At 41.7% G+C, this 21,999-nt stretch overlaps 2 protein-coding genes across 2 annotated transcripts; both read left to right on the forward strand.

The window, feature by feature from the left end:
* Positions 1–3,641: 3,641 nt before the first annotated feature.
* On the forward strand, positions 3,642–6,134 carry rpl19 (ribosomal protein L19). The gene is made up of 6 exons (XM_084036680.1): positions 3,642–3,676; positions 4,045–4,151; positions 4,857–4,979; positions 5,180–5,300; positions 5,579–5,689; positions 5,945–6,134. Exons 1-6 carry the CDS (start codon positions 3,672–3,674, stop codon positions 6,060–6,062), a joined length of 585 nt encoding a protein of 194 aa, XP_083892806.1. The 5' UTR covers positions 3,642–3,671; the 3' UTR covers positions 6,063–6,134.
* Positions 6,135–12,060: 5,926 nt separating this feature from the next.
* Positions 12,061–21,633, forward strand: st8sia6 (ST8 alpha-N-acetyl-neuraminide alpha-2,8-sialyltransferase 6). Its single transcript, XM_084037292.1, has 7 exons — positions 12,061–12,273; positions 13,186–13,260; positions 13,368–13,442; positions 15,765–15,909; positions 18,055–18,167; positions 18,287–18,379; positions 18,457–21,633. Exons 1-7 carry the CDS (start codon positions 12,173–12,175, stop codon positions 18,917–18,919), a joined length of 1,065 nt encoding a protein of 354 aa, XP_083893418.1. The 5' UTR covers positions 12,061–12,172; the 3' UTR covers positions 18,920–21,633.
* The last annotated feature ends 366 nt before the right edge of the window (positions 21,634–21,999 follow it).

The following is a 21,999-nucleotide window of genomic DNA, read 5'->3' on the forward strand; positions in this document are numbered from 1 at the left end:
AAAAAAACATTTCAGAAGTGAGGGAGAACATTAATACATATCGATTTATTATTTTATACTGCCTATTGCTATGTGCATGTCACTTAGCTAGAGGGCTATCCTGGCATTTCATTAGAAGTTTGAGTCTGTAGTTGAGTTATTAGTTATAACACATGACCATTTTATGCCCCAGTTGTATTTCATGATGGTCTTTTTTTAATTCATTTGGCCAAATCATACAAATTTATTATAGCAATATTAATGGAAGTTATAGTAAAGAATATAAAAGTATACCATTATAAGTACTAGCCTCACGTTGCGACTTAGGTCTAGCATACATGCTTTAATTTTGAAGGCGGACTCCTCTCATTCCCGGTATGTTTCCGTCTGTCTTGACGTCTCTCCTGTGAGCCAGACTCCAGCTGGGAGCCGAGGTCCACGCCCCGTTGAACAGATCCCACCTTCACGTATCGATTGATGGGAGAACAACAGAGCAGCCGTCGTAATGGAGAACGCCAGTGTGGACAGACCGTCAGGACGAGTAGCTGGTCCCCGCACACGGAATCCGGGGCCCACAGGTCCCAGAGGGCTGTAAATAATGGGGGTGAAAATAGTTCAATTTCACAGTTAGTTTGTTGCAGCAGCAGGGGGGGCAGTAGGTATCTGAAGTATCATGCTGATGTGGCCTTGAGCAAAAAAACAAAACAGCTCCAGGGACCCTGTTCTATAACTGGTGAAATGTTGCCCCTGGGCTGGGTGGGATTACGGGTGGCTGAATGTTTTAGGCGGGGCACATCTCTACTGGGGCCATGAGACATGCCAGGAATTATAAATATTTACAGTTATAGGCCCTTGGGTGAGTTGTCGTCAGGGGCCCCAGGTTTTCTAGCATTAGCCTAGTCCAGATCAAGTCAGCAAAGAGAAATTACATTTACATAGTAGTCGTTGATTCTTTATTACTATTCTATAGTACTTTTAACATCAAAAGTTAAATATGGATGGAATCAGTAAGGCTGGCTCTGTGCAGTAAAAACATACTAAACACATGTTAAAATATGTATCCTTGGGTCACAACGGATATCGCTGTAGGTAATTGTAGCCACTAGAATGTTGGTCAAGGTGGAGCTCATTTTAACTACTTCACATGCTTTTGATTTCTTAATCCTAACAGTGGATTCTATTTACTAGACGGATCATTTGCTTTGTATGAAAAGCCTTAATTTGAAAAGTCAGAGCGATGTGAATAGAACAATATCGTAAGACATTTATAAGTGCAACTTTGAGTTTTCAGGTAATGGATGACTTTTGCAAAGTTTAAAACACAACTCTATCAGCCATTATAAGATGAGCAGACACAAGCTTAACTTTTAAATTATGCCTACAATATAAGTTAAAAAAAATACTGAGGTCACACAGCAGAGATAATATCATATTGATTGATTAAGTCAACCTAAATAAATAAAGGAAGATTCAGTCACCCCCAACCACCCATAATAATAACCCGGAGAGGATTCATCTCCATACCTGTTACAGTCTGCGGCAAACTCTTTCTGTGACTTTGTGATCAGTTCTGATGGTGTTGGATTTAACGCCCACGAGATCATCCTCTCTGGCTGCAGTTCATACTTCCAGTGAAATGGTTACCGCAGTAGGAGGAAGCTGTGATGTTATCCTCTTTTTAAAAAAAAACAGAAGCACATAGTACAAGTACATGGTGTATACAAATGATTATAGTCTCTGTGACTTCCCTGCAGCAGCTGGTCAACATCTACCAAGAAAAAAAGCAAATGTGCAGCAAGAGGACAGAGCTTTTGTTTTGGGCAACTTCTTGTAGTGATGGTAACAGTAGAATAAACTTGCGGTTCGGAATATGAATTAGAGCAAGAAATACAAAGGTCAAGTATAATAAATGTGCCTCAATGTTTTATTCAGTCTCTCCTCTGTCTCCTTAGATGAGCATGATTTGATGAGTTCTACTTCTTGAACAGTGAGTAACAACACTTTGGTGAAGGACAGAGGTACACCATCATGAACACCCTGATGAGTTCAGCATTAAAGGACCCTGCAGATGCGATTGCAGTTTCCGTCTGACCCTGCTAGAATGTCAGTGACTTTGATACCACTTACAGTGATGTAAATATGTTTTGACTGACAAAACTTACATTGATTTAAGTATAATTCATTAACGTGTCTGGAATAAACTCATTATTTATCAATTACATTTTTTATATGAAATGAAGGATTAACTGCAGGTGTAAATAAGTGAATAGTGAAGCGAATATGTGAAAATAAAAGTGTGTATTGTGCTCAATGATAAAGTAAATGTGCCATGGTGAATATCTTCAAAAAAACTTCAAACGATGCACAACTTGCTGAGCACACCTCTGTACATTCATTCATTAATCAATTGTTAGATTAATTCTAAATACACATAATCGGTTTGGGGCGACTTTACCCTGACGGTGCTAACCAGCTGTTGCATTGCAAATAAGCAATAACTAAAAATATGTTGAGGAGGGTCTATATTTTTTGCCCAGATGCAGAATAGGCATGCTACTCCTGACACATTAGTGAGCCTCCTCTTCAGTAGACAGAAGCCTGACATGTAGTCCAACATCCTGAAGGTTTAAACATTTCTGTACTGACTGGAGGCCACATTTTTATGCAGAGAGAGGAAAGCGGTGTCTGCTGTGTGGTAGGAGGTGATCCGGTACTTTGGGTTATACTCTGCCTGGAGATGATGATTTCAGCTAGTATTTCTGGGTAATCTGAGGTGAAGAAGTCACACAAGTGCTCCTCGTGCACCCACACTGAGCGTGCAGCGTTGCCATGGCGACAGGCTGCTGTTGGAGAGCCAAGATTGCAACAGTGCAGTGGCAACCTCAATAAGTCTATGTCAGCTGGTAATGCACCATTGGATATTTTTTAATACAAGTAGCCACTCATTGTAATCACATTTTGCTTCTAAGTATAACTTCACCCGCAGGTCTGAGCCTAACCACCAACTGCATAATTACAAAAAAATAATAAAATAAATATAGGACTGAGGAGGGGATGTGGGGATGTGAGAGGTGGGAATCACTCAGTAACATGATTAGAGAGTGTTAAAAATGTTTTTAATATAAATTGCATGACAGATAATTCCCAACTGACCAACTCTATGTCTGCACTGGCCTTGCAAGATTCAAGGTTTTAAAACAGTAGATGGCGTTTTGAGCCATTTTTGCATGGAATGCTAATATTTTGTATTTGGTATATCTTAGACTATAAGTTGCTAAACTTGTAACTGTTCATTATGTATTAAAAAAAAAGTGATTTTCCCTGAATTTATCGGTGGCGGTTCTGGTTTCAACACCGCCCCCATGTGTTCAAATAGCAGTATCCACCCAACTATCAAATTGCCCATAATGCATTGCAAAACACTGGTCAGTACCATTATTTTTACGAGGGGGGGAGCAGCGATTTAGACTTTTAAAATGAACTCAAGATTGTCTATGTCTGTATTATTTTCTATCAGTTTGATCTTTAAATAACCACAAATATAATTGCTACGAAATGTATGCGGTATTAATAATGCCTGACGTGGTCTGAGATAACACCGAGCTCTTTCGTGTACAGAGATGGACTCTCCTCTATAATGGTAGCTTCCAGTCCGTCCCTCAAGCCTTCCTTTCCCTACTGAGGTAGCAGCCATGAGGTAGGATCCCTGTCGATGGCAAAATAAAAAACACAATTTAACTGTAAAAATGCACACTATCAACCCCCACACCTACCCAGTGATACACACACGTTTCTCCTTTCCAGTTACATAACATTTAAAGTGTAATTCCCAAACCTAACCCGCATACATTTCACGTGGCTCTGCAACACGTTGTAGCAGACGGGAGAAGCCATGTTGTCAAACCCGGCCGGCTGTCTGACGTTAGCTTTGCAGCTAACGTCGATTTAGCCTCTGAAACAATACTGTGAAACATGTCTGCGTTACGTTTGACACACCGGAGAATTACAGGCTGGGATGTAAACTGTCCGGCGTTAACTCTGGCGTTGTGTGTGTGTGTGTTGCAGCATGCTCAGGCTCCAGAAGAGGCTGGCCTCCAGCGTCCTGCGCTGCGGCAAGAAGAAGGTCTGGCTGGACCCCAACGAGACCAATGAGATCGCCAACGCCAACTCCCGTAAGTAACTTGAAACAAGTCCCCCTAGATTGTTAGCCACCATTACGTCTTCTCCATTAAATGACGTGACAGCTCTTGGTGGTAGTGTGTTTTAATGTGGGAACGTTGGTTTGCACTGCGACCATCTAACTCGAGGTGCATCAGGTGTGTGACTGAAAGAGAGAAGCTGTAATGTCTGTAATCAAGCGATGTCATAGAGGACTCATGGATGACACTGGCAGGCATGCTTACATGACAGTTTTACATGACCCGTTGAAATCTAAGCAACACAAATCCAAGATGACATGCCCTGATAATGTCAACCTGATTATGTTGATGCATACATTAGCAAAAATACATCTAAATGACGTCTTTCATAAGAATATTAATGCTTGATAAATGCCTGGCTAAATGTCTTTTGAATGCCACACTCCGATTTTGTAATGCAGGGATTTTGTTTATATTTTGAAGTTTTGAGCTGAAGTTTTGCTGAGGGATTTAAAATCATGATGAAAATCCCACATCAACAATCAGGACGCCTTATCAACATTACCCATGTGATTATTATATTGGATGCTTAAAATCGATCTTTACGCAATATTAAAAGGTCTTGACAAATCGTGTTAGTTATGTCCACACTGCAAATTATAATTCTTCACATTTTTTGGGGTGTGTGTGGTGGTGATGAATCGGTGCTGTACTTGACTTGTTTCCTTCTGTCTTCAGGCCAGCAGATCCGTAAACTGGTGAAGGATGGTCTTATCATTCGCAAACCCGTTACGGTCCACTCCCGTGCCCGCTGCCGCAAGAACACACTGGCACGTCGCAAGGGAAGACACATGGGAACCGGTGAGTTCAACCCACCACGTCTGCCTGCTTACAGGGGAGATATTGTGTAAAGATGGCTGTGTTTCAGCGCAGATTATGTTTAAGAATAAGTCAACACATTTTAAATGGGTTGCTACACTAGTAAACTGAAGCAATTTACCACCTGGACGATGAAGATCGATGTGTCCAGTATTGACATACTTGTTAATCCCTTTTCCTAGGTAAGAGAAAGGGTACAGCCAACGCCCGTATGCCAGAAAAGTTGTCCTGGATGCGCCGCATGAGGATCCTGCGTCGTCTGCTGCGTCGCTACAGGGAGTCCAAGAAGATCGACAGGCACATGTAGGTTCTTTGCTGGTTGCTATTGTCACATTGTTTTCCATAAACATGGCTTTTTTTTATTTTACACTTAGGTTAATTTATTTTTAGTTAATTTATAGTTTGGGCCTCTGGGCTTATTTTCCCCAAACTAAATCCCCTGAAGGTATTTTCAAATCATGACTTGAGCTCAGTGAAGTTTGTTTACAATGTTATTACCCTGGAACACGCAATAATTCTGCCTCTGAATTGCAGTGCATTATGGTATGATTAAGTACCTTTTTACCTCTGCTATCTCTCAGGTACCATAGCCTCTACCTGAGGGCCAAGGGTAACGTGTTCAAGAACAAGCGCATCCTTATGGAGCACATTCACAAGCTGAAGGCAGACAAGGCTCGCAAGAAGCTCCTGAGGTAAGACTCGAACCACACTCTGTTTTGTTCAGGTTCATAGAAAAGCAGGTTGAAGTATATTTATCCTGAGAAAGTGTTTGTATTAGATGCCTCCATTTTTTTTTGTGGGGTTCTGGATTTGAAATTCCCTCAGTTCACTAAAAACAACTAATGGAACAGTCATTACCGGACAACTTGTTCATTTGAAACCAGTTCACATGAATTGGATTTACTTTTTATGATTACACACTGTATGAACAACTGCTCGTCTTACAGTGATCAGGCCGAGGCTCGTCGCTCCAAGACAAAGGAGGCCCGCAAGCGCAGAGAGGAGCGTCTCCAGGCCAAGAAGGAGGAGATCATTAAGGCCTTGGAGGAGGAGACCAAGAAGTAATCTGGACCTGTCAATCTTGCCTGACACTGCCACCTGTCATGTGCTGACAATAAAAGTGTACATAAAGACACTGGTGGTCTTGTTTACATTTTTTTCCACATGAAGTAAACATAGTAAAAATGTGATCATAAAACGACCAATGGCTTTCACTTCTGAAATATCTTGCATTTTTTAGTACTAAATGCTCCAGAAACAGCTAATCTCTAATTGGATCTGTTTGCTTTACAGCGACTTATTTTTAAGAGCTGTTTCACTGAAAACTGCAGCTACTGCTGAAAACGATACCATGAGTGAACCAAAATACATTTATGGGTCAGACGGCTGAACAATATGATAATTATGTGGGGAAAAATGTTTTTTCTCTGCATGTACATGGAGTCCAAAGACGACCAGGCAGGATGTTTTTACCCACAAATTCTACTCAAAATTTGAATGCAGAACATAAGTGTTTTTCAACTAGTGCTGTTCCTTCCTTTTCTCCCACCACTGCTCTGGACGAACTTGTAAAAACAAAAAAAAAAGCTAGTAGGTGGACTTTGAGTGGCAAAGGTAATTTTAGATTTGGTGTGAATGAGGGCTGCTGTCAAACTAAACGGCAGAAAAAAAGACTACTTTACAAATACATCATGCAGTGCATAAGCTATCTTGGTACACAGATCATTTCTGCAAAAACAATGAGGAAACAAATCGGTTCCTGGTAGCCGATCAGTCTTAAAAAGATGGTAAACGAAACCTAATTTCAAGTCGGCTCTGATTTATTTCATATCCTTTCTGAGGAATGAAATTGTTCTGTTAACCTCTCCTATCTGGTCACTGTGATGACTCTAAATTTGCATGTTTTATCTGATTAAACTAATTTTGAAGATGAGTGCCCTCTAGTGGCTGCAGCTGCAATGATAAATCCAAAGTTTAGATTTAGCAGCTCTTTTCTGTACCACTTGGAGTCTGCAGGTGCCGACTCGCATTCATCCAGAATATATCCAAAGACGGTTAACCTTTACTGTTGTGGACTATTTATTACAAATAAACAAAACATGAATGTAAAATACAGGTCAATGACGGTATCTGCTGTCACCTGCCTTCTCCCATCATGCACCACACGCACCAGCATAAGCGCCTGTATATGAAAGCTCCCTCACCACCTGTAGAGGGTGCATTCTTATAGACGACAACATAGAAATGATAAAAATAGATATAAACTTAAATGCAGCTCCTACAAGTCTTAAAAATGTTGTGACGAGAATCATGATATTGTAGAGTCAGATAAAGAGTTAAATATCAGTTAATTCATGGCCTTGGGGTCACTTTGGCAAATTGTATTTCACAGCAATGGTGTCTGGATCTTGTTCTTCTTCTTAAAGTGGTGCCACATAGAGTCCTCTTTAAGTGATAACACTTTAAGACGTCTGAGTTTGGTTTGTTTACAGCCGTTAGTGGAGGACGTCTGTCACAGATAACGACGTTCTGAAAAAGTCAGGGGTTAATCTAACTGCTGAATGTCTGCTCAGGTTTGACTTTTGCAATGCAACTTAACATGGTGGTGCTTTCAACCACAAAGAATCTCTGAGGCAAATCAGCAGGGGACGGTTTCTCACTTCCTGTCTTCTAGAAACACACAAAGATGTAAGTTGACACGTCCTGTGGTTCAAAGACGCACGCACATAAATCGTAAAATGTGTGGCTGGATCAGGCTGTCGTGTCCATTACAGATATGGCAGGATGTGTAAATTCTGCATGTGTCCCTCTAGTTAGTTAGTGTGAATTATGCACAGTGTTTGTGTACTAACACCATTTGTCAGCTGCTTATGAGACATGCAGGTTGGTAACAATTCAAACAGGCAGGGGGGGCACCATGCCTCATGCTAAGCAGCCCTGGAATGTAGTGCATCGGGATCAGCTGTTCCTCAACCACATGACCCCAGTACTGCCCCCTTCAGGATCACCTCCATGGCAAGTGAGGTGGAAGGCGACAATTAATGGGCCCATGGGAGAAAAGCCTACAAAATGATTCTGTCAGAGGCTTTTCAGTCAAGCCTCATCACATGAGCAAATGGGACAAAAATGCTGTTGAAAAATACACAAGACTGTAACATTTAAGATTAAGCCACATACATCATTGATTTTCACAGACATTAAAGTCACAATGTCACTTACTTAAATAACACTACCCTACAATTACAATTATAACTGAGACACTGAAACAAGAAGATAGCTGGCATCTTTTGTTTACCAAATAGTTGATGATTAATTCCCAGCAGAATGACAAATTATTAACTAATAACTTAAGCTTTAGCTTTATGTATTATTTCATTTATTTTAAGGGTTTTGTAGAAGTCATAATAGTTTCAATTATTTGACAAGAAGAAAAAAAATATAGGAATCTAAGTAAAAAAAATGTTGTTGCCAGAATTTTGTCTTTTATTTTATTTAATCGTCTGGTGACCCCTTTGATTGATTTTGACCCCCGGGTTAGGAACCTTTGCTCTAGTAGCCCACATGCACTAGTCTGGATATGTCCCCACATTTTGGATCCAGATTCACTATTATGGATCAATTTGTTGTTTAAAAGGTCATATTACACAGTCTTATATGCAGCTGCTGTGTACAGGGATTAATAGGGCAGACAAATATGTAGGGCATGTATGCTGGTGTGGGTGAAGAAGTGAGGTGAATTTCTATTGATTTACATGAGTGAGTTTTAAACCATTGCAGTTCCTCATGGCACTTCCCTTTTGGTTTGTTATGTATTTTGGTTGACCCCTCTTGTTTTGGAGAAAAAAATTCCAGGCTTGAAGTACACAAAGCTGTCACCTTATAATCTATTTCCAGACCTTGAGTTATTTTTATTCCTCGGCCTTGCGCCTGCTCAAAAAAGCATTGTACACTTTGGATCCTCTTGCGTCATCTGTTTTCACGAGTCATCGACACAGAGTCACACTCATACTGAGAGAGAAGGAGAGAAAATAATGTTTTCCAAACAATTTACGGACGAAAAGGTCTGCCTCGGTGGAGTACAGTGTGGTCAGCCAGATCTCCACACCTGGTCACTGCCACGTGGTAATGAAGTGTTTCTTACTGGTAACAGGTCTGAGTCAGACCACATGTGGAAACAAGTGTGTATTCTGCTGTAAGAGCTTCTTTAGAACCAGATAAGTGAAATAGAGCATTGACGATGAGAGGAAGTATCAGTTTCAGCTTGCTGCACTTCGAGGGGAACCCCGATTGTTGATGGATAGAGACACATCCTGTAATGAAGTTGCAAACTGAAGAAGCAGAGCAACAGCCCCATCACTGCTGAAGGAGAGGGGCATATGTGTGAGGTGGGGGGTAAGATTCATTGGGTGCTGTCTTGGGGGACAATGGGACCTTTGTCCATCCATCACCCTTGTGATGATGTCACATGGGCTCTTTGGAGGAAGTACTCTTCACTTCTTGCACGTTCTTCCTCCAATATTTCCTGCCACGACAGCAGCTACACTCACACAAGGTCACACACTTGGTCCAGATCTATGCAAACGTTTGTCAACACCAACATCGCAAATGTAGGGAATTTAAAACGCGGCACTTCACATACTTTGAACATTTATTGTGAAGCAATGCTAATTTCTAGTTCACCTGGGCACATGCAGAATTTTCTGAATAACAGATAAATCATGAATAGTGAGCTCCTAATCACACGATCATCCATCATTGAGATGATAATTCCGGCAAGATTCATCCATGCAGCGACAAAGAGACTGAGGGCTTCCTACAGGCACACAAGAGCTGCATGTTGATGAGAAATCTCCCATGTTACGAGATTATGAATGCCAGCTTGAAAAATCACTTCTTTGCCTTTAATTTGGTTAAGCAGCTCATTGTCTTTGGATGGAAATTGCATTGTCTTTAATAAGCTAATGACTGACTGTTGTGCGTAGGAGGCAGTAGGATGGCCTGTGATGAAGGGAAACCAGATGAGAGGTCTGGATATTTGATTCAATAGACCGCCAGAGAAGATAGGTGTTTGTTGCTGTACCTCTTCTGTAATAAACTACCATTAAAAGTTGGTTCCCTTCTTCTTGCACTACAGTTGTGATATAATTATGGAGTTTCTATGCAGGAGAAAGACATTTTCTACCACATTTCTCTCCACATTCCTGTTAGTGTCCCATGATGCACGAAAGGCCATCCATGTGTGCATTTTCTCCAAGAGGCCTCCCCTCATAGGCATGAGTTCATGAAAGCATGATCATTGAGCTGTACCAACTCCTTCAGGAGCCTTGCAAAGATGGGACGTAGATGAAACTCTTGAAATATAAATAGGGTTCCAGGTAGAACTCCCCTGAGAATAGCCTAGAGAAGGTGTATGCACAACATCAAACACTTCCATCGTCCTTGACATCAGCAAATTCCCAAAACCCAGATTGTACAATCCTTGGAGAGGAGTGTTGCATACTATGTAACAGTACTACCCAAAACACGTCACACAACATGAAAGGCCAAGCTGCTCACTGGAGTCACCAGATCTGCTCGTCAGTCAAGGAACCATAACATGAACCCTCAGTCTCTATTAGTATTTGCCCAATTGTATTAGTTGCACAACCTTTCTGTACGGATCATTCCTTTTGTCTGCTCACAGCAAAGCAGCCTCGTACAGCCCCATCAAGTTTCCTGCAAACCCTGACATCTGCCAAACTAAAAAACTTTTCAAGAGCTCTTTTGTTTTAGGATTTCTGTGTGGTGGGGGGGGGGTTGCTGTGGGACAGCCCAGCTTACTCAGCATGTAGTTACTAGGCATTATTGCTTTACTGCTAGGAGCGCAGCATGGAGTTTTCCACTGCGAGCTCAAATCAGCAGGGATAAATGCAGGAGAACTGGGTGTGGTCATCTGTTTGTGGGTGTTTTTGCTCTTAAATGCATTCCATATGCTCAATATATTTTTACCGTAATCCTACTTTACCTCTAAGAATGATATCCCTTTGCCATCATACACCCAGAAATGCAGAGCACCCAAATGAAAGCCACACGAACGCTTGAGTTCCTCTTTGTGCTTTTTGTCTCTCTGTCTGTCTCCCTGGGACTTTCCACTGGCTGCCACAATACTTACCACGTTGTTACAGCCAGCAGTGCTGCCATGTTGGAAGCCAGTTCCTATCAGAGAGGAGACATCCCTTCCTTGGCCCCCCAACCTCCCACTCCCTCCCACCACCTCTCAAACTGAGAAACACTCACTTTTCTTTGTAAGAGGATATGAGTGCCGACGTTTGACATTGGAATAAAAAACGCTTATGTGTGTTTAGGTAGGAGTTTGGGAGGTATAGGGAGTCATTCTGATTGGATGGCAAGTTTTTTCACACTCACACACACACACACTCACACACTCTCTCTCTCGTCAAGAGGCTATCTGTGGGCTAATTCAGTACTGGGCACTCATGTTACTGCCTGCTTTTCGTGCAAAGGGGGAGAGAGGGGTTTACGGGGTGGGCGGCTGGGTTAGGGAGGGGGAGCAGAGAGTGGAGGCTGGGGTTCTGGGTGGGGGCGGAGAACGGAACGAGCTTTCGGGACAAACGGTTGGAAAGTAGACCCGTGAGTTTGTCTGTCTGGTCGCACGAGAAAAAAAAAAGAGGAAATACTATGGATGGATCAAAGGACACGGATTAAAGTAGGATGTGGCGAAGCGACGAAAAGATCGCATTCTGGACACAAACAGGAAGAGAGGGAGGACCAAGTAGAGGTGCACAGAAGACGGAGAACTTGCCCGAACAAGAGGGAAGCGGCTAATCACACAGAGGAGGCGTTCTCCCACCGGCCCAGACATACAGACAGACAGGAAGGGACGGGAGGAGGAGGAGGAGGAGGAGGCGGAGGAGTGAGGTAAAAGAATAGAAAACAGAAGCCAACGATTAACGCTTGCGTGAGTTCGTGAGAGAGAGAGGTAGAGAGAGAGAGAGAGAGAGAGAGAGAGAGAGAGAGAGAGAGAGAGAGAGAGGTTGAAGGAGGAGGGGGTGGGGGGAGTCGGAAAACAGGGCGGGTGAAAGAAAGCAGATGACGGGTGAGTGTTGAGCAAGCAGAGCGCTAGACAGGCAGAAGGTGAGGGGGATCCTGGTGAAGTTAGCTCGGAGGGGAGAGGCATGAGGGGACAGCTCTTGAAGTCACTCTTCTCTTTGGCGATCACTCTCTTCTTCTTGGGGACCCTGCTGACCACTTTCATCTGGTACATGGTCGACAACAAGTAAGTGTGTATGAATACCACACACACACACACACACACACACACACACACACACACACACACACACACAGACAGACACACACACACACACACACACACACACACAGAGACACGCGCACACACACATACACACACACACACACACACACACACACACACACACACACACACATTTCAACCCAGTTAGCCAGATTTTTTTTTATGCACACTTTGGAAGTCTTTCCACGCACGCCGTCCTCTTACTCAAAGACAGAAAGTCATGGAAGGTGCACATAGTGTGAGTTTTAATGAGTGAATATACCTCTTATGTGTATTTGGGCTTCAACATCATAATTCGACTCACAATAGGCCAACCAAGCATTCTTAGAGTGAAGACACATGTACAGAAATTTGGAAAATTCGTATTAATAAGTTGATTAGTTCTTCAGTGGTGATTTTTACAAACAATGGCAGAAAGCCTCACACTGAAAACCTCAACTGACATATAGGCAACCACCTGAAATTAAACTATATTCTATTAGAGAATTATATTTCTTAATCTGAGCTCTCTTCAGAAATGGAATAAGTACAAGTAAAACGTAGCTCACCACCGACCACACACACGAAGAGGCACAAGCCTTCCTGCTGAAATGTGGCTTGTACGCTGGTTGTTCATTTATGGCATATGAACAACTTAGTAGTAAGCCCTATAACTGTATTTGCGTTAATGTTTATTGAAGTTAGATATTCATACGTGCAGAACTTCATGTTAAACCAGTCAATGGTAAGTTTCCCTTGTGAAAGTCTAGGTGCTGACTTAATGAAATCGCTCTGTAATTAATATGTGCATGGAACCAGACAATAGAATGTGATTTTCAGTTTTGGCTCAGCATTTTACTCCCTTGTCCTGTGTGGCTCCGTCTTCCTCCACAGTAATGTGCAACCTCAGAGGTCGACTCCTCAAAAGAAAAGTGCCCCTGAACCCTCTGACACTTGTAAAGGCTGCAGGTGAGAGGGAAACTCCATCACTGACCTTTTTGTTTATGCCTTACTCATATCAAGACATGCCACTGCTACAGGGATTACACCGTTGACTGTATGTGTGTGTTTCACAGGGAGGTCATCAACAAAGTAATAGAGCGTTACTCTAAAACCTGGCAGAAGCAGGAGGATAATTACCAAAAGTTCAGGTAAAAGAAGACGACATCCTCCCAACTTTTTCTTCTGAACTTTTACACTTTTATACTTGCTGGAATTGTCCATACATTGTCATGGTCCAGGGGTGTACACTGAGTATGATTAAAAAGGTAGCTCTAATAAACAATACAAGTTTGCTCTCCTCCATGTCATTGAACCACAGCTTAAAATACAGGTGGAGAAATGGTTGCCTCCTCTCAAAAAAAACTTTTTAGCTATAACTAACCTTACAAAAGATTAAAGCCTGCTAGGTCTCATATGGAAGTTAAGGTACATTTCAGAACAACCCAAATTTGTTTCCCAATAATTTCACATAGAGAATAAATTATTTCCTCCCAAAATGTTTTTCCATAAAGTCCTGGCCAGAACATATGATTCATGGTCCCATTATATTATGTCATATAATGTTTACATACCTGTCGATAATTCTCACTTGCAATTTCTGCTCTTTTTTGCATAATAACATTAAGTGGAATCTAATCTAATCTCACCTGATTAAATTTGCCACAAATTGCTAAAATCAATGGCAGGTAGATCCTATTAGGTTTGGTCTTATGCATGACCTTTAACTGTTTCAAAGGACACAATTCATGGATGCAAGAAGAACAACTAAAGATGTGGAAGTTGATTAAAGCAGAACTTACACAACCCAATTTAAGCACTATGGTCTAAATATAACATACTTAAGGTCATGTGAGTAATGGTAAAACAGTACTTCAGCTAAAGGACCCAAGACTACTTCACTTAGGTCTTCTTTATGTATAACCCGAACAAACTGCCTATTAAATGAGCTCTTACTGAATTTAGCAACTTATGGATCTTTTCTATGTCTTGTATGTAGGCCTGTCACAATAACACATTTTGCTGGGCGATTAATTGTCCCAGAAATGATTGCGATAAGCGATAATATTGCCGTTTTGAGACCATTTTCAACTGATATAATGCGAGTACACCCTTTCAAAGATCAAAACGTTTATTTCTAAAGAATATTTAACATGAGAACTGGAAAACATGTAAAATATCCTAAATAAATTAATAAAACAAACAAAAACAATAAATAAAATGGACTCTCAATCTATCCATCCATCCATTGTCTACCACTTATCCTGAATTCAGGGTCGCGGGGGGGCTGGGGCCGATCCCAGCTATCATTGGGCGAAGGCAGGATACACCCTGGACAAGTCGCCAGTCTATCACAGGGCTGACATGTAGAGACAGACAACCATTGAAGCTCACATTCACACCTACGGGACATTTAGAGTCATCGACGAACCTATCCCCATGCATGTCTTTGGACTGTGGGAGGAAGCCGGAGAACCCGGAGAGAACCCACGCTTACACGGGGAGAACATGCAAACTCCACACAGAAGGAACCCGGGATCCTCTCGCTGTGAGGCGAGAGTGCTGGACTCTCAATCTAGTTGAACAAAAATGCACTTGAATAAAAACACACACAATCGAAACAATAAATAAATTGGATGTTAACTAGCTGAGCATCGGCAGCAGTAAAATAAGCGCTGGCAGAAGAAAGAAGAGTTCCGCGAGAAAGTGGAGAAGCTCAAGAGGGCAAGTGACCCCCAGAACTTCCAGAAAGAAGAGAACCTGAAGTCCTCAACCAGCCTGGAGAACTTCATGAACCTCCAGGCTGAGATCGAGGTCACCCATGAGAAGGCTGTTCTTATCCGCCAGCTGCAGGGGGAGATCCAGACCCTGATAGAAGACCTCTCTGAGAAAGAGGAGGCCTTAAATGACATGAGTGAGAGCCTGAACTTACAGGGCTCAGCCTGCCGGCAGAACTACATCAACCTCCATGCTGAGAAGCAGATATATATTTAAAAAAAACACACAAAAAACATGCATTTAGCTGCTATTGTCTTGGTTTATGTGTTTGCCATGGCAACCGTTACCATGGCAATTGTAAACAAAAAAACATAAACCAAAACAGTAGCAGCTAAATGCGTGTTTTAGTTTTTTTTTTAAATATACGCCAGCTGCCATGTTTGGTTTTGAAACCAGTTCCATCTTTTTAAAACTCCAAATCTCAACTAGTGTGTTTGCTACTAGCGGGGCTCCCATGCTACACGCTACACCAGGGGTCCGTCTCCCCACACAGACTCTGTGCGCTGACAGGAACCTGACACAACACGTGACGAGGGCTAGACGGTGATTCACCGGAGTGAAAACTATAAATATAAATTATCGCGGCTGGCAAAGTTACCGAGCACATTAAAAGTCATCATGCGATTAATTGATTTATTGCTTATTGCAACAGTCCTACTTGTATGTTATTCAACAAAGTCCTTGTGGTTCCTTAGATCTCAGCTGAACCACAAGTGCCATGGTTTTGACAAGGCCATCATTACCCAGAGCAACACTCCAGTGGGATCAAAGCTTGTGTACGACGGAGAAAAGAAGAGGAGCCTCCAGGTGACCCCGGAGATTTTCAGCACCTTTGCAAAGGTATGTTTGTCATTCATATTTACCACAATATCTGCTGCTTGTTTGGTGTCTTGATTGATCCTCAAATGAATGAACACAGACATTATTTCTCGGCTTTACTCTGGCAAGTTCTGCCAAAGGTCATGCGTCTACTCACTCATGAGCTCTTTGACACACACTACTACACAGCACGGTTTTATTTTTGGTAAGGGGCTCACAAACTCAGACCAGAGACTTCCTGAGCAGGAGTTAGTCTGTACTGCTGTGTCATGCGTATTTTGTTATTTATTAGCCCTCAACATGTGAATGGAAAATCATATTTTAACATTGCAAGTTTACAACTAGATGTTATTTCCGAACATACAGATAGAGAGAACATTGATCTTCTGGATTTTAAGAATTTGTTCTGAGTATATTAAATATATAATTTCAGGGGCAAAAAAAAAAAGGGGGGCTCAAGATTTGAACAGGGGAACTCTTGACCTCCAACCCCATTTTACATGTGTAAAGACATAATTATAACAACCCAGATTACACATTGATATGAGTAAGGAATTACCAAGAGGTATACTTTTTATTGTGTTCACCATCTCATTTCAGCGTAGTTCATTTTAATACATACTAATGAGCAAACACAAAGTTCAGCTGAGGCTGATAGGATTGTCTTTACTTTGGCAGATATTTGCCAAAGTACTGGACAAACAGAAATGTGTTCTGATGTTGTACTAGATGAAAAGTTAAGTGGATATAATTAATCCAGAGGGGGACAAGAATCTGTATCAAATGCCACGGTAATCCATCTCACTGTTGAGACATTTCACTCATTTTCTTGTCAATATACACAAGAATGTGATACTTAAAACTCACGGTGTGCAGCAAGGAATATAACCCAAATGCAGACTATTGGACAGACAGGAACAGTTGAGGGATTAATTGATAAAATTAAGGTGTGAAAGTTTACTGGCATGGGTAGACAGTCCGAACAGAAGCAACAAAGTCCAGGAGTAAAAGGAATGGGACAGCAAAAAGAGTGCACCCAGATACCGATTCAGAGCCGGGTACAAGTTTCAGGTAACAGGATTAGAGGGTAAAGGTTCACAGGCCGGAAAGAAATGGGCCGAAGCAACACTGAGAACCTGGCAGGGTATGAGTGGAAATGGGCAGGTGAATGAGAGATTTGAACCTGCTGGAATGATGGAGAATGACAAATGAGAAGTGAGAACGTGGCTCAAGAGAGAGAGACAGAATGGGGTAGAGCAAAAGAGTATAGAAAATCCCAGACCCTGAAGGATCTAACCAGAAAAGGAAGGAACCATAATCTTAAACATTAACAGATAAAATGAATAAACTCACGTTAATGTTAACATGTTAACACGTACAGTGGGCTTTCACAAATTTTTGCTTGCCTAAACTGTCTTATTCAGCGTTGTACTTAACATTACTTGCGTCACTTTTGTTACAAAAAAGCAAGATAGTGATGGTCAAAAGGCCTATCTCCTGTTTAAAATCTGTAGTATGCAAACTAACAGGAGACATCATGGTGACCGTGTCCAATTTTTACATACACACTCGGGTTATCATGTAACACTCCAAATATCGAAAGCTTTCCAGGGGGCACCCAGATTTGAACTGGGGACCTCTTGATCTGCAGTCAAATGCTCTACCACTGAGCTACACCCCCTACTGTCATGTTTGCAGAACAGATCTGTAGTTCATGTGTGTCTTGAATGGCTGAAACTGAACTGGCCTAAATATCAGCACATTTCAGGCCACATTAAAATGCTGCTGAAACCTCAGTTCCTATTTTATTCATGATTTTTATCCAAGAACAAACATCCTGCTATTTATTCTAAATCTAGTCCTGACTGTTTTCACTGAAGTTCCACCAAGTTTCACTGACATTCAGAAAGCAAGGTGCAATGTGAAACCTTCACATTTAACAACAATTAAAGATTTGCTCAGAATTTTAAGCTGCTTTAATACATTTTTGAAGTGCAAAAGAGTATAGAAAATCCCAGACCCTGAAGGATATAACCAGAGAAGAAAGGAACCGTAATCTTCTACAGTTACACATTTATTAAACACATTAATATGACTCTTTGACACGTAGAATAATAGTCAGTTGTTGTTGTTTTGTAATAAATTTACCGTTGATGCTGATTCCAGGAGCATCCGTTTCCAAATAAAACATGGGACACGTGTGCTGTTGTTGGGAACGGAGGCATCCTGACCAACAGCAGCTGTGGAAAGATGATCGATTCAGCTCAGTTTGTTATCAGGTGAGAAAGGTGTCCAGTGTAGTGGACTGAAAGGCTGATGACAATCTTTATCAACAGAATTAAACTCATCTCTGTTGTAATTCTATATAACATTCTCTATATCTTTGTTACTTGTTCAGGTGCAACTTACCTCCTTTGGGAAAAGGCTATGAGAAACATGTGGGCATCAAGACTGACCTTGTGACGGCAAACCCAAGCATCTTCTTAGAGAAGTGAGCAAGAGGATGCATCACTGCACCTTAAAATGTTCCTTTTGTCTGGTTGCTTAACAAATGCTGTTTATTTTTAGGTATGGGGCTCTGATGGGGCGTCGCCGTCCGTTTGTGGAGAGTCTGCGTAGCTATGGCAACTCCCTGCTGCTACTTCCTGCCTTCTCTTATGGCCACAACACTCCTGTGTGCCTGCGGGCCGTCTACAGCATTGAGGACTTTGAAAGCCCCACCCGGCCTATCTTCTTCAACCCTGAGTACCTCCAGACTCTGGCCCTCTTCTGGCGCTCCCAAGGCCTGCGAGCAGTGCGGCTCAGCACGGGCATAATCATGGCTAGCCTGGCACTGGAACACTGTGCCAATGTACATCTGTACGGGTTCTGGCCCTTCAGTAATCACCCACATGGACTCCATACCTTGACTAACCACTACTACGATGACAGACAAACTAAAACGAAATTTCATGCCATGCCGGCTGAGTTTGACCTCTTGTTGCGGCTGCACAGTCAGGGTGTGCTCAAGCTTCACCTTGGAGATTGTTGACCAGGTGAAAAGTAGTTCCCAGGTCCAGGTGCAGCTGCGAAGACAGGGGCAAAGTGCCTTGTTTGTAGCCTTAATTCTCATGAAGTCTTTTCATATCATTTTGAATGAATAGACCTAGATCTATTTTGCCTGAAGACACGTATTATATGTGTCCATGCAGGATGTATGATTGGACTTCCAGTGAACGCTGAATTGGCCCATTAGCAGCCAAGACATTTGCACTGAAATCAAGATGCAACAATCATAGGCTGTAAACATTATGTAAGCAGTCTTGTAGTGTATCTAAACTGTATTTATGACCACAAATGTTCCAGCTGGAGTCTGGAGGGAGTTGATTGAAATGGTAATCCTTTGTGAGACATTATAGTGCCTTCTTTTGGATCAAATTGAATGTATTTAGTAGAAAATCAAATACCTCCTTTACATGAAGATTGTCTGGCTAAAACAGCTTAAACTTTTTGTTAAAAAGTGCATCACACATTTGACCACTTTGGACAATATTCTCTGACCTCTCTAGGGGAAATATATGGTACTCACTCCATGTGCCTGCAGGGCTCGTATCGACTACAAACCACCATGGCTGCCCTCAGTTGGCTGGGGAGGTCCCTCCTCACAAAGGTTGCTATGGTGAGCGTGTGTTAGAATGTGTTACCCCCTGACACAACAGTGACCAGACGTGGAAATGTACCGTCACAAAGTGGCATTCAGATATTGGTCCAGTGTTAGGCTGGAAACAAGCACTTTTTACGTCGATGTGAATGCTGAATCAATGACAGACTGTAGTGTAAGGTAATAAAATAAACGGGATTGTGGACTTTAGGTGGAACAAAATATAACCTTTGGGTGATAATAAGTAACATTTGCACCAAGAGGTGGCTCTTGTGTAACTGTAGTTCTGCATTTCATGCTAGAGTCTTAACGGTGATCTTTTTGTCCTCCACATTGAACAATAACGTTTAAACTGTAGTTGACCAAACTTGAGAACTCTCTGTGAGCCAGTTTTAGAATTATGTGATTTTCTTTTTGTGTGTGTGTGTGAACAACACAAGATGGGTAGATTAAGTTAAGTGATAGTTAATACATATTTATCACAAAAAGGTTATTTATATGTAATTAATCAGCCATTAAGAGTGGAATTGTCTCACCAGGCAATAAAAGCTCTTCCCCTGACATCTCAACTTACGTGGTTTTGTGTCTGTGAGCCTCTAAGTGTACTAAAACATGCCAAGATTTTTTTGAACAACACTTATATATGCTATTATCTATTGATTATCTTCGTTTAACACCTCATATACCATTTTAGCCTTTGAGCCATATGCTGCCATAGTGTATTGCTGTAATGCTACACACTTTCCATCTTCTCTTCTTGTCTCTAACTGCGAATCTGTTTCCTTCTCTTCAACAAAACACAGTAACTTCTTAAGTTGAGAAACGTTGCTCACTGGGGAAGAATTTAATGAGGGCTGATTGGCCTCCAAGGGAGGAGGCTGACACCGACTGGGAAACAGTAAATCACCTGTGGCTTATCGGGATGGAGTGACATCAGTGGAGCCAGTGTCAATCACTGTTCTGGGAGCAGCTGGCTGAAGTACTTGTGGTGATATATGACTGTTTGCTGCAGGGCGGCTTGTTGAACAGACATGTGGAGCCAAGTGGTGAACAGATTAATCAGAAAGACTCTTTCTACTCGAACACTCTGTCATGTTGTTCACTGTGTTTATGTGAAGGAAACCACATCACAAAGTCCAGCCTCACAACTTCACATGAGTGGTTTGTTGAGTTGGTTCACTATTTGCTGGGAAATATCCTTTCGACAAGATTTATTAAATCAAATACACGATGTGCATGCTTCTCAGTATTGCCCCCACCCCCAAATTACCCTCATAAAATACTGCTTCTTGTTTGGAAAGCCACTGTGGGCAAAGCTTGGAATGGTAATAGCTCATGGGAGAATTTTTGCCTTCAGGGCTCAAAATCTCTGAGGTTTAAACCAAAAAACCTACTTGATTAGTTTTAATAAAATATCCTGGTTAAACCCTTTCTGGCAGAAAGCCCTGAACGCAAAGTCTGATTTCCACTAGAGGAAAGGATTGCTGTTGTGCATCGTGGTGGTAAGAGTCGGCTGCTGAATGCTCCTGTGGGTAACCAGCATGGGACCAGCAGGGTGACGGAGTATGATGCTCCACAGTTTGTGCAGCATCTTCCTCTCTGACACCGGATGAGCCCCTGTTCATTCGTTGACATTATTCCATGCATTGAATACTGATTCTCTCACATGAAGGAAAAATATTGTATTCATATAAAAGGCTACCTTGAAAAAAAGGTTTGTTAAAAAAAATGTGGTATTTTAAATTGTATTCCCATACGCAATACACATGCTGTAATACAAAAAACAAGGTTCAACAATTGGAGTAGCAGTATTCCAAAGCTACAAACTAACAGACTTCATTAAAATCTTGTGTCACTAAGTGTCGCTCTATTTCAGTAATGACTTTAAACTTTTAAACGTGGTGATATTGCATCGCAGGCTTGTGCATCAAACACTGAACTGTGCAGAAAATGAATTCTGTTTCTATTTTTTAGCTCTTACTTTATCGGCAATGATATGTTGTGGTTTCTTTCTTTTGACAAATGTACTTATTGTAAGTCGCTTTGGACAAAAGCATCTGCTAAATGCCTTAAAGGTAAATGTAATGTAAATCTGGTATCTACTCTTCAATAAAGATACCACCAGGGGGCAGTCAACTACAATGCAGATGAAACAGCAGCTTGAGCAGCGTTATGAGAGAGAGAGAGAGAGAGAGAGAGAGAGAGAGAGAGAGAGAGAGAGAGAGAGAGAGAGAGAGCGCTGCAGTAAACTACTTCTCACTACCCATGTTTCCTTGTCTTCCATCTCACTTCCTTGTAAATCATAAAAAGTCACAGCCATCACAAATGAGGTGAAAGGTAATCGAAAGGCCCACAAAATCCTACAATATCATCCCATCAGGAATGAGGTACTGGAACCAGGTTTTCAGTCAAGCCCCATCAGATGAGCTATTGAAAAAAAAGCTGTTTAAAATGCCTTTAACTGTCACATA

This window comes from Eutrigla gurnardus (assembly GCF_963514095.1).
Source record: "Eutrigla gurnardus genome assembly, chromosome: 20".
NCBI classification, from domain to species: domain Eukaryota; kingdom Metazoa; phylum Chordata; class Actinopteri; order Perciformes; family Triglidae; genus Eutrigla; species Eutrigla gurnardus.